This window comes from Ptychodera flava, chromosome 2, assembly GCF_041260155.1.
Source record: "Ptychodera flava strain L36383 chromosome 2, AS_Pfla_20210202, whole genome shotgun sequence".
NCBI classification, from domain to species: Eukaryota; Metazoa; Hemichordata; class Enteropneusta; family Ptychoderidae; genus Ptychodera; species Ptychodera flava.
This window is the reverse complement of record NC_091929.1, coordinates 7974339-7989108: the sequence shown is the minus strand read 5'-3', so window position 1 is coordinate 7989108 and position 14770 is coordinate 7974339. Positions and strand designations below refer to the sequence as shown.

At 38.4% G+C, this 14770-nt stretch overlaps 1 protein-coding gene across 1 annotated transcript; it reads right to left on the bottom strand.

The window, feature by feature from the left end:
- Positions 1-11054: 11054 nt before the first annotated feature.
- Positions 11055-12675, bottom strand: LOC139147061 (perlucin-like protein). Its single transcript, XM_070717918.1, has 4 exons — positions 12660-12675; positions 11945-12317; positions 11382-11461; positions 11055-11245 (listed from the first exon to the last, which is right to left on the bottom strand). The coding sequence occupies exons 2-4, from the start codon at positions 12274-12276 to the stop codon at positions 11214-11216; spliced, it is 444 nt and encodes a 147-aa protein (XP_070574019.1). The 5' UTR covers positions 12277-12317; positions 12660-12675; the 3' UTR covers positions 11055-11213.
- Between the last annotated feature and the right edge of the window lie 2095 nt (positions 12676-14770).

The window sequence follows — 14770 nt, the reverse complement described above, 5'->3', positions numbered from 1 at the left end:
ATTACACTACCGATGCATCATAAATAATAACAACAACGAAGAAGAAGAAGAAGAAGAAGATGATGATGATGATGATGATGATGATGATGATGATGACGACGACGACGACAAGGTTAACAACAACAACTGCAACAACAGCAAGGGAAGATCACATCGACGACATGATAGGTGGCGCAAATTCCCAAACCCAACGATAAGGACTTTGAGGGAAACCGTGGCCCTCTACATACTCCGATCAGGGAAGTTATGATACCAAAGAACAGACTGTAAGACACGCTCCATAACATACAGCAAAGATGATGTAGTTTAGATGAACTCTTGAAAAAAATTGATTCCGTCAATAAATAAATTGTAGTTTACAGAAGAGTTTTCATTATATCATATTTAAATTAGAACAGACCATGCTCGATACGATAGTGAATTGATTAGAAAATTCAACAAACATACAAAACTGCAATAAACAAAGAAATTTTAATGAGGGTTGTTAACAATGAAGATCTTAAATTACAAACAGAAAATGAGAAGATTCATCAAAATCGTAGAAGCCACCATTAGTTCAACGAGGCCGGAGGCACATATAAACAGTATTACTCTTTAGCACACATACTGATCAAATATTGAGATGAATCTTGAGTGTGAGACAGAAAACCTTGTAACAAATGACCGAATGACTTCATCACTAGGTAAAGCCCAGGAACGGGAATTCGTGATTGATCTATTGTATGGCCCCAGCCACCCTACAAAATGTCGTTCAGAGTGAAAACAGCCGAACACCTTATCGATTGGCAAAAATTAATGCTAACGATAAAATTTCGCAGAAGGAAAACAATTTTACCTCAGTAGAGCTAATTCGAAATTTGACATGAGATGAAAAGCATGTGTGCTCCATGATAAAACAGAAACGCCCACTTAAATCAAATAGCACATTAGGTAGCCAATTGAAGAGCGAGAAGGTCAACATAATGAGACAAATTTAGACAATTTTAGTGAGTTTTCGTGCGATTGCTATAGTATCCCTCTGGGAAGTCTCAGAACCATTGTATTACATCATCAGCCTGGATGTTCTCACATTCCCATGTAGTGAGTGGTTGCCACAGTAGGGCTTTACAACGCGCCTTGGTGACGATACTACCGACAGGCTCCATAATTAAAAGCCTCAATGCGAAGTTGACCGAAAATCGTCCCTAGCACTTCAAGTATTGGAAGTGGAAGGAATTACGTTTTGTTTACTTCACATAACCATAAACAGTAGACTCTACTGTCTGTGACATAACCTACAGGTTATCTCTAAGTTCACTTTTTTCACTAGAGCGACAATAAATATTGATTACAGTGATATATCATGTAAACGCAAACTTCCAAAACGTAGAAACAAAGGGACATTGATTGCATAAGTGGCGTTGCGATTTAAATGATTGTGGATATTCGTTTGCGAACACATCGCATAATGGAGACGATCGGAGGTAAAGGGTTCCAAATTGTCGGAATTAGCCTTTGTTTTGTTGTGTTTTCAAGCACCAGAGCTCTTAAGGTTGGGTTTGACCATTCAGATGGCAAACTCTCAGATAGCTTTCAGCAACAATTCTTGTCTTTCGGTGGCAATAGTTGTGAGCAATCTGTTACGAGCTATGAGCCGAGCTGTAGCGAAGATGAATACCAGGAGAAACGGTCGCCTGCGCGGAGAAGCGCTCGACTAAAATCCGACACCTGGACCAAAACTCGTATTCTAGGTTTGTATGCGTACAAAATATTTTCAGAGGAACGAATGCTTTGAACGTCGAACAGTCATATTACCTAGGGAACTTCTTACCGAAAACTTTACCCTGGCAATACAGAAAATCTGATACTCGTGTGGATTTAACTTCAGAACAGCAGAAAATGTTTCGAACGTAGTCCTAACATTTTTTAGACCTTTGTGTTGTCATTCCTAAAGTTCCACCTTAAATTTGCAATTTCGGTGCAACAAGGTTATTTACTTGAATAGTGGCTTCCTAAAATGAGGTAGGAAGATTTGAAAGCAATTTTGTTAAAGTGAATAATTAAAATCTCAGCAGTACAGTTAAATAGGAAACTTTGTAAAGTTACGATGGGTGACGTTGTGGAAATGCCTATTTACAAAGTATGAGCGATCATGACATTTTGAAATGCATAGGTCATAGGTCAGGCTACCTTCAACACAAACTGTTTGGGAGTTTCTGTGTAACAAAGTTACAAAAGTATCCGGATTGGTGAAAAGATAAGCATTAAGATAACACAACTTTCTGAGCATCGCGTCCTTTAGTTTAGATAACTGCCTGTCCCTTTTGGACCTCTTTAAACTCCCGCCCCCCATTTTTTACCTGGTTCCAGAAATGTAGATATCTAAAAGAGGGCTTCGTCTCTTCAAGTAGATACCAGTATCTGAGTAAGAAACATTTACCGGAAACAAAATGTGCATCCGATCGCGATAGTCAGGTCCTAGACCTAAACGTTTGGTCGAGCATAGAAGCTAGAACACAGACAGACTACACCCATTGTTTTCTAATTACACCCTTTACACCCTTGTTTTCTAATTAAAGAGTTATATTTACCATCTCATTTCGAGGGCAGTAACAAAATAAGTCCAATTTGTGTCAAACTGAATGCATATTATCACGTACATTAAAGTTTATCATATTTTCATACTTCTTATAACTTGATTTGTGATTGATTTTGTCTAGATGGCGAAACTCTTCGATTGGACAGCACTGCTACTAATATTACCTTAGCACGATCTCTTCCTTCCCTATCTGCTTTGACTGCTTGCATCTGGGTGAAAACCAGCGTTGCAGGAAGAACAGCCACTCTGGTGTCCTACGCCGTTGAGGACAACGACAATGAATTTTTAATATACGACACTAGTAATTTACGTCTTTTGATAAAAAATGGTCATGGGAAAACAACCTTGGCGGTGGATGATGGTTACTGGCATCACGTGTGTGTCACATGGTCATCGACTGGAGGAGCGTGGATTCTGTTCCACAACGGTGCACTCTACATAGTTGGGACGGGCTTGAAGACTAATCAGGTTGTAACTGGTGGAGGTGTTCTTGTTCTTGGACAAAAGCAAGATGCTCCCAGGGGACGCTTCAATCCAATTCAAGCTCTACTTGGTCCTTTAACAGAGTTTGGAAGAGTTCTTTCTAGGCAGCTCATCATCAAAGTGGCACAAGATTGCTCTATTGGCGGCGATATTTACCGGTGGGGAATTTCGTCTCTCTACATAGAGGGCGCTGTCTCCCGAAGAACAGAAGAAATAGGCTGTACGTATTGTAAGGCTGCGTTCACAAATACTGGTGAGGGGTCTGGAGGAATTCAGGGCGGATTCGAAAATTCTGCGGGTAGGGTTGAAACTTTTGATATGTGTATAAGGGGATCCTGAAAATGTTTTGGTTAGGTTTTATTTTTTACATTTTTCGATTCTAAGGATTTGTGTCTCATCGACGTAGCAACCCATATGGTAATTTATATATTTATTGTGTAACATTTGCTATTCTAGATCAGAAAGCCGTTGAGTTCAAGAGCCAGAACACCGAAGTCGTGGTGTCAAAGCGATTCGCTGATCTCTCTGGGCTAACCATGTGTATCTGGCTAAAAACAAGAGATCCCGGCGGGAAGGGGGCGCTAGTCTCGTACTCAGTCCATGGTGAAGATAACGAGCTAGCCCTGCACGATACGACAGCATTGCAATTAACCATCAAACGTGAAACAGTAGCGACACAATTGGCGGTGAGCGATGCAAAGTGGAACCATGTGTGTGTCACTTGGTCTTCGTGTGGTGGGGCTTGGAAGATCTACCGGAATGGCGATTTCAAAAACAGCGGGGCAGCGTTGAAACCTGATCTCATGCTCCAGGGCAGAGGTAACTTAGTCCTAGGCAAGGTAAAGGAACTTGCCAGCGGAGAATACGCCCCGGCACTTGCATTTCTTGGGACTCTGACGGAATTCAACATGTGGTCACGAGCAATGACAGGTCTTGAGATATCGGAAGTTGCTGGAGATTGTACGATCGGAGGTGATCTTTTCTCCTGGGATGTAACTTCACTTTCGGTACAAGGCGACGTTTCTCTGACCAAGTCAGATTTTCTTGGTAAGTTCTCGTGAAATATGAATAGAAAAACGCGAATGCTGCATCAAATTTAAAAATACATGTTTTTATACTCTGATCGAATTTCTTTCAAAAAACATAAAAAGCAATCATGTTAGACTAGTTGATTGCTTTCAGAAGTAACTATTCTGTGGTAGATACGGAGATGTTGTATATCGAAATCGTCTGTTTCTCAAAAGACACGAGAAACAGCATACGTGGCTCTGACTCACAACAGAGGCTTTACAAAATCATACGTGAGTTTGTCTCATCAGTCAATCTTGATGGATGTAGCACGCCAGCAGGGAGCGCTTGCCCATTGACACCCAGTACCAACTCTTAACAGTGGTTCAAGATTATATTATAATAGCATTGTTAATGTCATTTTCTATTTCCTTGTACCAGGTAAATTATTTACTTACCTTGAATAATAATGATTATTTGACCTGAATAATACTGATTATTGGATAGGTTTTGATGTTTAACTCTTACAACCAGAAATGATCAAGTCGTCTCTTTAGTAGCAAATCAAATAACTAGCGTAATTAAAGAATAAGGAAATACTATAGGCAAAAACAAACAATATATTTCGGAGACCTGCACATTTTTTCTCTTCTTTGTTTGCATTTTTTTAAAACGATAAACCATAGAGATCGCACTACAAAACACATACTATTGCTGTAACCCAAAAACATGTATTTTTTGGAACATGCTTGGCGAAATATGTTAACTTAATCGGAAACTTGTAGGTTGTTAAATTTTTCAGACGCTATTTTGCAAAACCATGCGTCATTTTTAAAACGTGAAAAAACGTGTATGTAGGGAGTACTTAAAACAGGTACAGGCTGGGGTACCAGAAACATACAAGAATAACTCTTTTGTCTACTCTCACCCAAGAAAGGTCAAGGGAAAAAATCACATCACGTTAGCATCATGTCTCGGACAATTACCAGAAACAAAGTTGTGTTTCCACTTTGTACTTATGGAAATATGAAGCTGTATATTTTTTTTGAAAGTTTTTTAGTATTGAACTCAGTCCCGTCAAAGATGAGTAGTAACACATAAGCTATATAGAGTACCGTATCGTAACTAAATTTAAAACCATATCAACATGTTTTGTCACGCTTCAGATCAGAAGACATTGGAACTGAAATCTACCAATACCGAGGTGGTTGCACAAACATACGTTCCTCCAATGTATTCTCTGACTGCGTGTATCTGGGTGAAGTGTCTTAGGAATAGACGCACAGCGACAACGGTGTCCTATGCCGTTAAAGGGTCATATAATGAGTTGTTTTTGGAAGGTGTTGATAATATGAGTCTATTCGTGAAGTCTAAAAGAGTTACTACTAGATTAGCGTTTGGCGACAGTAGCTGGCACCATGTGTGCGTCACGTGGTCTTCCGGCGGCGGCAAATGGAAGTGCTACCGTGACGGTGTCCTAATACAGGGAGGGTCTAACTTACAGAAGGGTGAACAGGTTACTGGTGGCGGCGTCTTGGTTTTAGGGCAAGACCAGGATACCGTTAGAGGTGGGTATCAAGAATATCAAGCTCTCATCGGTAGAATCACTGAATTCAACATGTGGTCAAGAGTGCTTGGTGCAGGCGAGATCGCCAATGTCGCAGGAGGATCAAACATTGGTGGGAATGTATTCGAGTGGTACCTTCCCCGCCTCGAAATTAAAGGCGATGTTTGCCTGAATATCGATGACGTTTGCCGTGAGTATATATTAATTCCTATCCCTTTAAAATGGTTTTTCAAAAATCCGTAAATGCTCAACGAAAGAATTGGTCAACCGAGCTAAATGTTCTGTAGTGACTCATGCAAGATAGGCCTAGGGAAGAAAAATATCTTTTTCTCGATGGCAACAATCATGACTGGTTGCGTTTTTGAAGTAGATGCACCCCGGGCACAGATAGTCGACTGACACTTTTACGATGTGTTTGTAGTCTACAACTTGTGTAGGAAGCTCATTTTGAGGCTCGTTGAGTAATTGTTTTTTTTAACAAGTGATTTTTGTGAACATCGAAAATTGAATTTTTCTATCGACTAACACAGGGATTACGGTCATTTTGAATTTCTATTGTTGGTAAATATTATATAATTTTGTATCTCTATTACCAAATTTTGTAAGTTTCCTCTGATTTTTATTCTTGATTTCGAAAGGGAATGATATACATTTCCTTTGGAAAAGTCAACAGTACATGGCTTTCAATTTCGAGACACATACCATATTAGCTCCCACGATGGACTCGGAAAATTAACAAAAAAGTGGCCGTGCGTAACGCATAGCATATTATATATATATATATATATATATATATATATATATATATATATATATATATATATATATATATATATATATATATATATATATATATATATATATATATGTCAGGCTAACTGGACTCACTTATTGGTACATGGGCTAACTTGCTCAAATTGTTACACTGGTGGTGTCCGCTGATCAGTGACTTGGCAGGTACCTCACAAGAAAGTGTCTGGCGTATGTGCACCAATAACGGTCAATAGGCAAACAGTGAGGTTTACACAGAATAAATAGTATACAGTTCAAAACCAGCTGAGAAACTTTTTTGCGGATGAAAAATAGCAACAAGCTAAGGTCTTATGTGTCATGATAACATTTCCCTCTTGTTCTCACAAATGAACTTACTTTCATTTTACTGTGTGCCCGACATACGTATACCGCTACATACGATGTTTTGTTCCTTTGTTCTCAAGTCCAAAGTTGGATCACGGTCCTAGAGGGACCGTGGTTGGATCTTGTGAGAAATGACGTCAATGTATGATTTTGCAATTGCAAGATACCACAGCTGAGAAACAGGTCTACAATCATTTAACTCTAAGATTTGTCATATGCTGAATGCTTATTAACCAGTGATCGCCAATACTTTTTGTCTCTGCAGAAATTATGCGCTATACATCAGATGTATGCTATTCTATCGAATGAAATCCGTATCGCAGACGAAGCTTTTGAAGAAAAGGCGAAATGCACGGATTACGTGACTTGCAACAAGTCACTCCCTGATCACATGATCGCTTTTGTAGAGATTCTCCTGTTTAGATCTTACTACTTTGTTGTCTTCATTTTACAGTAGTAAACAGTAAACGATACTTAAATGTTCAATTTTAATCGATGAATAAAGCACTTCAAACCCTTTCACAATTCTCCTCTAATCATTCGAAGTGTTCATGTCTAAGTCTACTCAAAAATAACTAAGATGATAGAAATTGAGAAAATATGTTGTTATATCATCATCAGTGACATCAGTTCTGTTGAAAATAAACATAACTAGGATTTATGGAAGGATGCGATTGTTTTGAAAACTGCGCATGCGTATACTACCCAACTTCCCCTTGACCTTGGCAGTGCTCTGCACCCGACAGGCTACATGTTATCGTCAATAATTTTAACAGAAGAATGTGTGCCAAGATGTGAAGTGGTGTTGTCATCATCCCACCCACTTCCTTTTTTCTTGACTATTATTATTATTATTAAAATATGTTTGTACTGCTCTACACAAACATCTCAGGGCATTGCACATAACAGACTGAAACATTACAGTACAGTCCATAATGAAGCTTAAACGACAAATATAACTGGATGCAAATTTGCGGAAGAAAGCTTTTCAAAATTACGAATACTAACCGTAAGGAAAAAAGTAAAGTTTCCATGTTATACTTCAAACTCTCAATAGTTTTAGCTGCCTTGATATCAAATGGCAAACCATTCCAATGTGATGGCGCCGGCGCTCAAACAGAAAACGCACAGTCTCTGGCAGTGTATCTTATTGAAACTACCACAAAGTGGTGACAAACGTAATTATTTCTCATTGGAATGCAGATCTGGCTTGTACAAATAATTTAATCAATTTTCTCAAGTAAAGAGATTTGTTTCCAAATTTGATTTCTAAGGTAAACAAATTAATTTAAAATCTAATATGAGTATCTACCAATAGCCAATGAAAATCATTTAATATGGATGTGGTGTGAAAGAACTTGCGCGTACGAAAAACTAACTTCGCTAGAGCATTCTGAAAAGACTGAAGTCGACCAACTTTGCCCTCAGGAAAACCAAATAAAAGACTTTTACAATAGTCTAGTTAGGTTGTCCATTATGCATGAACTAATTTTTCAATTTAATCGTAGATCTTTCAATAATTTACGGATCTTTATCGTTGTCCTCTGCAACGAAATGAAGCCATTTCTACATAATATATTGACATGGTCATACATGGAATCATGTTGATTCAAAATAGCGAGATTCCTGACTGAAACTGTTGACGAATTTATGTCCCAATGGCCTGTTCTAAGACTATAGACATTGATTATTGTCACATTAGCCTTCAGAATCTATGAGAACTGAACTATTACTGTTTTGTCACCGTTCAGTGAAAGCATGTTGGGTGTCATGCATACGCGAACGTCATCAGCCAACTCTTTCGAATATTGTCAGGTCGGTCGCAGATGACATAAATATGTGCATCATCCGCATATATCATACACCAAATCCATGGTTAACGATGGCGGTTTTTTCATCATTTTATTTTATTAAACCTTATTTAACGAGGGTAGCCTGGTAAGCTTCAGTAATGACGCTTATCTTCCCAAGGGCCCGTTTTGAACATTCAAACTGATACAAAGCAGATCTACATGAAACATGACAATCAAAGCTAACACAATACTATGCAGAGAAAAAGATGGAGTGAATCAGCTCACAAGAGACAAATGAACGCACACACAAAACGACAAAAACAAATCGACAAGAAAACTAAAATTCAAAACATGTAAATTAGAAGGTGGTGAAGATCCAGTCGGGTTATCAAAGTGTAAACTGGACTGGGCCAAGCACAGATCCTTGTGATACAGTGTATTTTATACGTGAAATTTGGGATGATGCAGATCTCTTATCTCGACGCATTGAGAATTATCAATAAGATACGAATGAAACCAACTCTGAAGATAATGTTGAGCCTGTGATACCAAAACGGAATTATAGTCTCTGTAGAACAGTTCCATGATCAATAGTATCGAACGCCACTGACAAACGCAACGTGATGAGAATCACATCTTTTTTGCCATTCAGAGCGAGATACATCATAGTAAATACGAAAAGTGTCGTTTCTGTGATGTGCTGTGCTTAGCATGGTAAGCACTTTAAAACTTTGTGGAGAGCTTTAATTTACAGAGATGGTTGTTTAATTACTGCACAACGACCCGCTCACGGAAATTTGATGAGAGAGGAGTCGAAACAGGGCTATTGTTCTGCGAAATATTCCCATCAAAGTTCGCTGTATGTCTTCAACAATGGACGAATTATCGCTGACTTGAAATGATACGGAACGATGTCAGTTGTGAGCGAAGTGTTGAAAAGACGAGGCGGGAAAGGGCCAATACGAGCACACAATTATTCATCACTCTTTATGGTGTTAGAATGTCATGAGAGGATTGTTCAACCAGAGCCATCATACATCACCATATCACTACTGTGTCTGCTTCCAATCTTACGTCAATTGATGTATAAGAAATATATGAACACTTTTAGCCACATGATGGTTTAGTCGTGGCCGAAAACTTTCACGAAATACCTGCATCAACCAAACTCGTATTTGTCTTGCGATAACTTATGTATCGGGGACAAATTACTTTAATTACCGCCGCCATCGCCATATATTTTTTTCTTTTGTTTTTATTGCTCCGACTTCATCAGAATGGCCAGCCCGTTACTGCTTTGACGGTTTCGGAAGAAACTCACTAAAGTTTGACACAATTGTGTTTTGAATATGCTATCCTTAGTAATAAACACTGCAGTGATTAAAAGATGACGAGAGAACAGTGAAAAGTTATGCCAAAATATTCAAGACTCTGAGAGAGAGAGAGAGAGAGAGAGAGAGAGAGAGAGAGAGACAGAGAGAGAGAGAGAGAGAGATGAGAGAGAGAGAGAGAGAGAGAGAGAGAGAGAGAGAGAGAGACAGACAGACAGACAGACAGACAGACAGACAGAGACAGAGAGAGTGTGTGTGTGTGTGTGTGTGTGTGTGTTAAAACTAACTTTGATGGGGTGTTGTGTCGGAATATGTTTTAGTGTGAAATGAATGGAAACTGACCCTCTAGTATTGAGTAAAAGGTGAAAAGCTACCAAGCACCTAAGAAAGAGAAAGAAAGTCCCGTCATGTGAGACAAGTCAGCAGTTAACCTTCTTTGCAGTTAATGCCATTTGATGACATGATGCCGGATTAAGTAAAGTACTAAAAGAGTTTGTTTTACGTCTCTCTTAGGTATTGTGTACGGACATTTTACAAAGACCACTGACAAGAAAATGAATGAAGCTTAAGTTATGCCCGTGTTTATTGAAATGTTCGACTACGAATGTTGGTTTGTTGTTTGGGATGGCGTAGATGTGTTTGTGTACAAGTCCTTCAAATTCTCGTTTAGTTTACCCAATATATTGTTGACGGCATTTCTGGCAGGTGATGATAGAGATCAGGTTGCTAGTGGCGCAATTAATATTGCCCATTATTACGTAGGTTTTTCCCAGTTTGAGTACCAGTAATGGAGCCTGATTCGTTATGTTGACATCTGTTGCATTTCATTAGATAAAGATTACTTTCTTGAAGACGGAACTCTGGTCGACCACACTTGTTTCCCTTCTATTTTATCATGTTTTTTGTGTGTGCTCTTTTTTTTCCAAGGAAGACTTCAATACTTATAGTGTGATTGACTCTCCTCTTCTGACTATAGTATTATGAGGCAATCGACAAAATCCTTAATTGTAAATAACTTTCTGAGTGTTTGTAAGTGCTCAGCGAATGCTGCAGAAATGAAAACATTTTCTACTTCGTACTGTACGACGTCGTTGGTCGGTTACCAGAACAACCGCGCACATCTCACAAAAAAAACTTAGTTCATGCCACACTTTCAGTTCATGCCATAAAGAACTTTACTTTATTTTTATTTTTCTCTAGTTCACAGGTCAAATTGAGCAATGCTAAGCAAAAGTTAAATAGATATTTTTCATGTCCGTATGGAATTCACTGATCGGGCTAGCTATATTCCGCGGAGTAGATGATGCGAGAAAAAGCTAGTGGGGTGCTTCACTGCAGCAACAGTGGTCTGTAAGAGACAACATCGCATATTATCTAGTGAATAGTCGAATGACCATTGATTGTGTAATCCATAGAAATAAGCCCATGTTTTCGCAAGTTTATTTTCCTGGGATCTATCGATACATTAAGCAAAAAATACTTACTAGGAATCTCGCAGATGAATCCTTTTGGCCGGAAGTTGCAGTATTCATCATCCCACAATCCATCGTAACCACGTCTATACCTAACATAAACAAGCAACAAAATATTAAACTATAGCACACTCCAATATAGCATGTAATAAGTATCACATTGAACAATACATCCCGTTAAAAACCCAAATTGTGTTTAAATAATATTTTGTTAGCAGTAAAATTGGAGGCACGAAATGTATGTAAATTCTAGGCGCAAATGATGCTTCAATTGATCTGCATCTTCTCCTCTTTTCATCAGTATTAATATAAACGGAGGTATATACGTAATGCTAACGGAACAGTTAAAATATTTTTAACGCGCCCTTGAGAAGTAATTACTGTTCTCACTCAAATGCACTTTTCTCAATGACTCTGATTTGTACAATCATTCAAAACTTACTGCAAATTCTCGGAAGAAACACTTGTCTTACTTATAAAGATTGCTTCCTGGTTTAGTCAAGTATTTTTAGCATAAGTCTTTCTGTTATAAGTTGTTTGTTTTGAGAGACATCGACGAATTATGAGAGACTTACCAAAGCTGAACACAGTCTTGTCCATCCTTGTCTTTTTTCATATTGTTGTTTGGTTCGCGTGGAGCCCAGTTTGTAAAACCGTTGCCGCATATCTCGATTCCATTGTTCCAAACATATGTACCTTCACTAGCAGCATCGGTGAGACCAATAAAAAATCCCCATGTTGGCTTGTTGATACATGGGGGGCCATCAAGCCCTTCACCGGCGATGAAGGCCCTAACCATGGAATCAATGTGTGCATCAACTAAGTTAGCAAGGCTACCTCCACGTTCAGCGCATTTCGCTTCAGCATACTCATAGTAGGTCATCCCAGCGTTGGCATCTTTTGGCATTTCGCAATGCACCTCATACCTCTTACATAGACAGAAAGACGCTGTGAAGGAAAATTTTACGTCAGAATTGAGAACACCACAAAAACTATTATCTGTATCACAATACTTTATAAGTAATGAATTATGTTCATCAAATTTGAATCGGCATTACAGTTTCCCTAAATATTGAAATGAATACGCATCTGATCACATTCCCATCACAATATATGTCATGATCGTGTTACATTTCATAACACGTAAAATATTGGACAGACATTGTATACAAGTGTGTACTTCTTAAAAATGAACGTTTTTTGTGCAGGCTGCGCGTTACACTACTACCAATAAAATATTAGCTTGTAGCGTCACGGTGTACCGTAGTGAACAATTGATGTAGAACTTACGCACACAATCTTGCGCCCAGTTCCGAGTCTGTTTCGCGGGTAATGAAATAATGAAGAGAAATGGGAAGAATACAGAAAATATGGTAAATACAGGGCAAAACATATCAAGGTAGCAGGGGATAAAAAAACATTTAAATGGTAAATTGAGTAATTTCCTGATCAGATTTGAAGGCACAACCTCCAATACCTACTCTCCTGAGCACAGGAGATAACGATAAAAACTGTTCAGATACATAATTACCTAAGAGCTGTAAAATTATCGCTCAATCACCGAGCAAGATTTTTGTATTTTCGACTGTCGGACCCCTCCATACAGTTGGAGTTCAATAAGGCACACGCCCATACAAACACGCCAGTATGCAACTCACACATGCGCATGCCCTATTTATGTAAAGAATATATCGCTAGCTTCTGCTTCATATAGCCCCGTGAACACAGATGTAATAAATAACCAATAATATGGAGAGGGTTTATAATTTGAGAAATACACAATTATTATAAAAAAAATTAAAAAATATAGTTGAACAAGTTTAAAGTATTAGCGACGATAGATGGACAGAACTGAATAAGACATCATATTCAGGCATGTAACTGTTTATATGGCATTCCTACGTCTTTGCATTAGAGTATTCGTGAGTGATAAACCTTTGTGACAAGCGGATAATTTGATTTGACAAGACAAGTGTCCTGTCACATATTTGAATAGGCACTACACTACCTGTGCTACAACGACAGCTACACCAGAAAGTAGAATGAGAACGGCTTTGAGATCCATTTTCGAGTCTGAAATGAAAACAAAAACGTCCTTGAAAATGACAATGTTAGTCGAATAGGTGTTCGAATAATTTTCATTTTTTTTCCTTTACTGCAAGTGAAACACAAGTTATGGCCACATTCTGTGGATGGTTAGCGTGTCTGAAAGCTCTCATTGCTGATTGCAGGATACCAATCGATGAGTTTTATAGGTAATTAGAGATAGGTGAATTGTTGCTGCACAATTACAGCTCCACAGCAACATGTTTGGGTTGAATAAAAATCTGCTGAAGTGAATTGAGGTACAAGGTAATTTCATGCAAAGTAAAATGAAACAACGACAAACATGAATTTCTTACCTTGTCAGCTTGTTTCGGACGAGCGTTCCCCTGTTATCGATGAACGGGGAATTATTGGAAGAAGAAGGGCTTATATCGAATACGATGATATCGGGGGTGCATTCTCTACCTCTCGCTTTCGTAATGCCCGCTTTGTGTGGTGAATTAACATTTGGCATAGAGGATGTACCCCCGTGACATCATTGCTGACGGGACGCAAATTAACTCGATTCAATAAGGAGAAAATCGGATATTCGTCTACTCTGCCCTCTATTGAATACACTTTCTGGTATTTGTCATTACTTGCGTCCAGTAGACTAAAGCTTCCCTGACTTTTGTATGTGCGTATCATGAAATCAATTACTTTTCATGATTGTAAAACTACTGCAGAGAAAATATCGCTTCCTGGCAAATAATCAGTTTACATATGTTGGCTGTCATTCGAATTAAAATCTGCGGTCCTAAATTGTCGATATTACAAAGAAATGTAGACATGTATAAAAAAGAAAGCCAACATATACCGATTTCTAGCGCTTTCCATATTGTGATAAGCCAGTATTAAAATATTTAATTAACGAAAATCGTCAGTCTGGAACAGTCGATCGGCTAACAGTTTTAGGGAAATAATCGTCACTCGTAAGTATTACCGACAGCTTCACTTTATGGAACAACATCCTGAAATCGGCAGAAAGCTGACTAGGAATGAAATAACTAACTGTCTATCAACCAGTACGGATTCATCCTGAAATTATATCTTCGTAAGGATGTACGAAGCTGAAATTAGTGTAATGTAAATAGCCGTTTTGAATATAATTAATCATTATATTCAAAACATCTTTTTAAGTTCCACACTTCTTTTTATGAGTAATTTGTAATATTGCAACACTCACCTATAGGGCACCTAACAGTTTCGAGAAATTTGAAAAATATGAATGCTTCACACAGGGGAGCTTCCAGTTATTATTTGGCCTGCTATCTCTTATCGGACCTCCCTCAAAATTATTGAACTCGCCACCTAAA

Bases quoted from the DNA above. Each gene is read 5' to 3' on its own strand.
- LOC139147061 (XM_070717918.1), bottom strand. From the start codon at position 12,276: ATGCCAAAAGATGCCAACGCTGGGATGACCTACTATGAGTATGCTGAA. The intron at 11,462-11,944 runs GTAAGTCTCTCA...TGTTTATGTTAG, and splicing joins CAAGACTGTGTTCAGCTTTG to GTATAGACGTGGTTACGATG. The intron at 11,246-11,381 runs GTAAGTATTTTT...TGTCTCTTACAG, and splicing joins ATTCATCTGCGAGATTCCTA to ACCACTGTTGCTGCAGTGAA.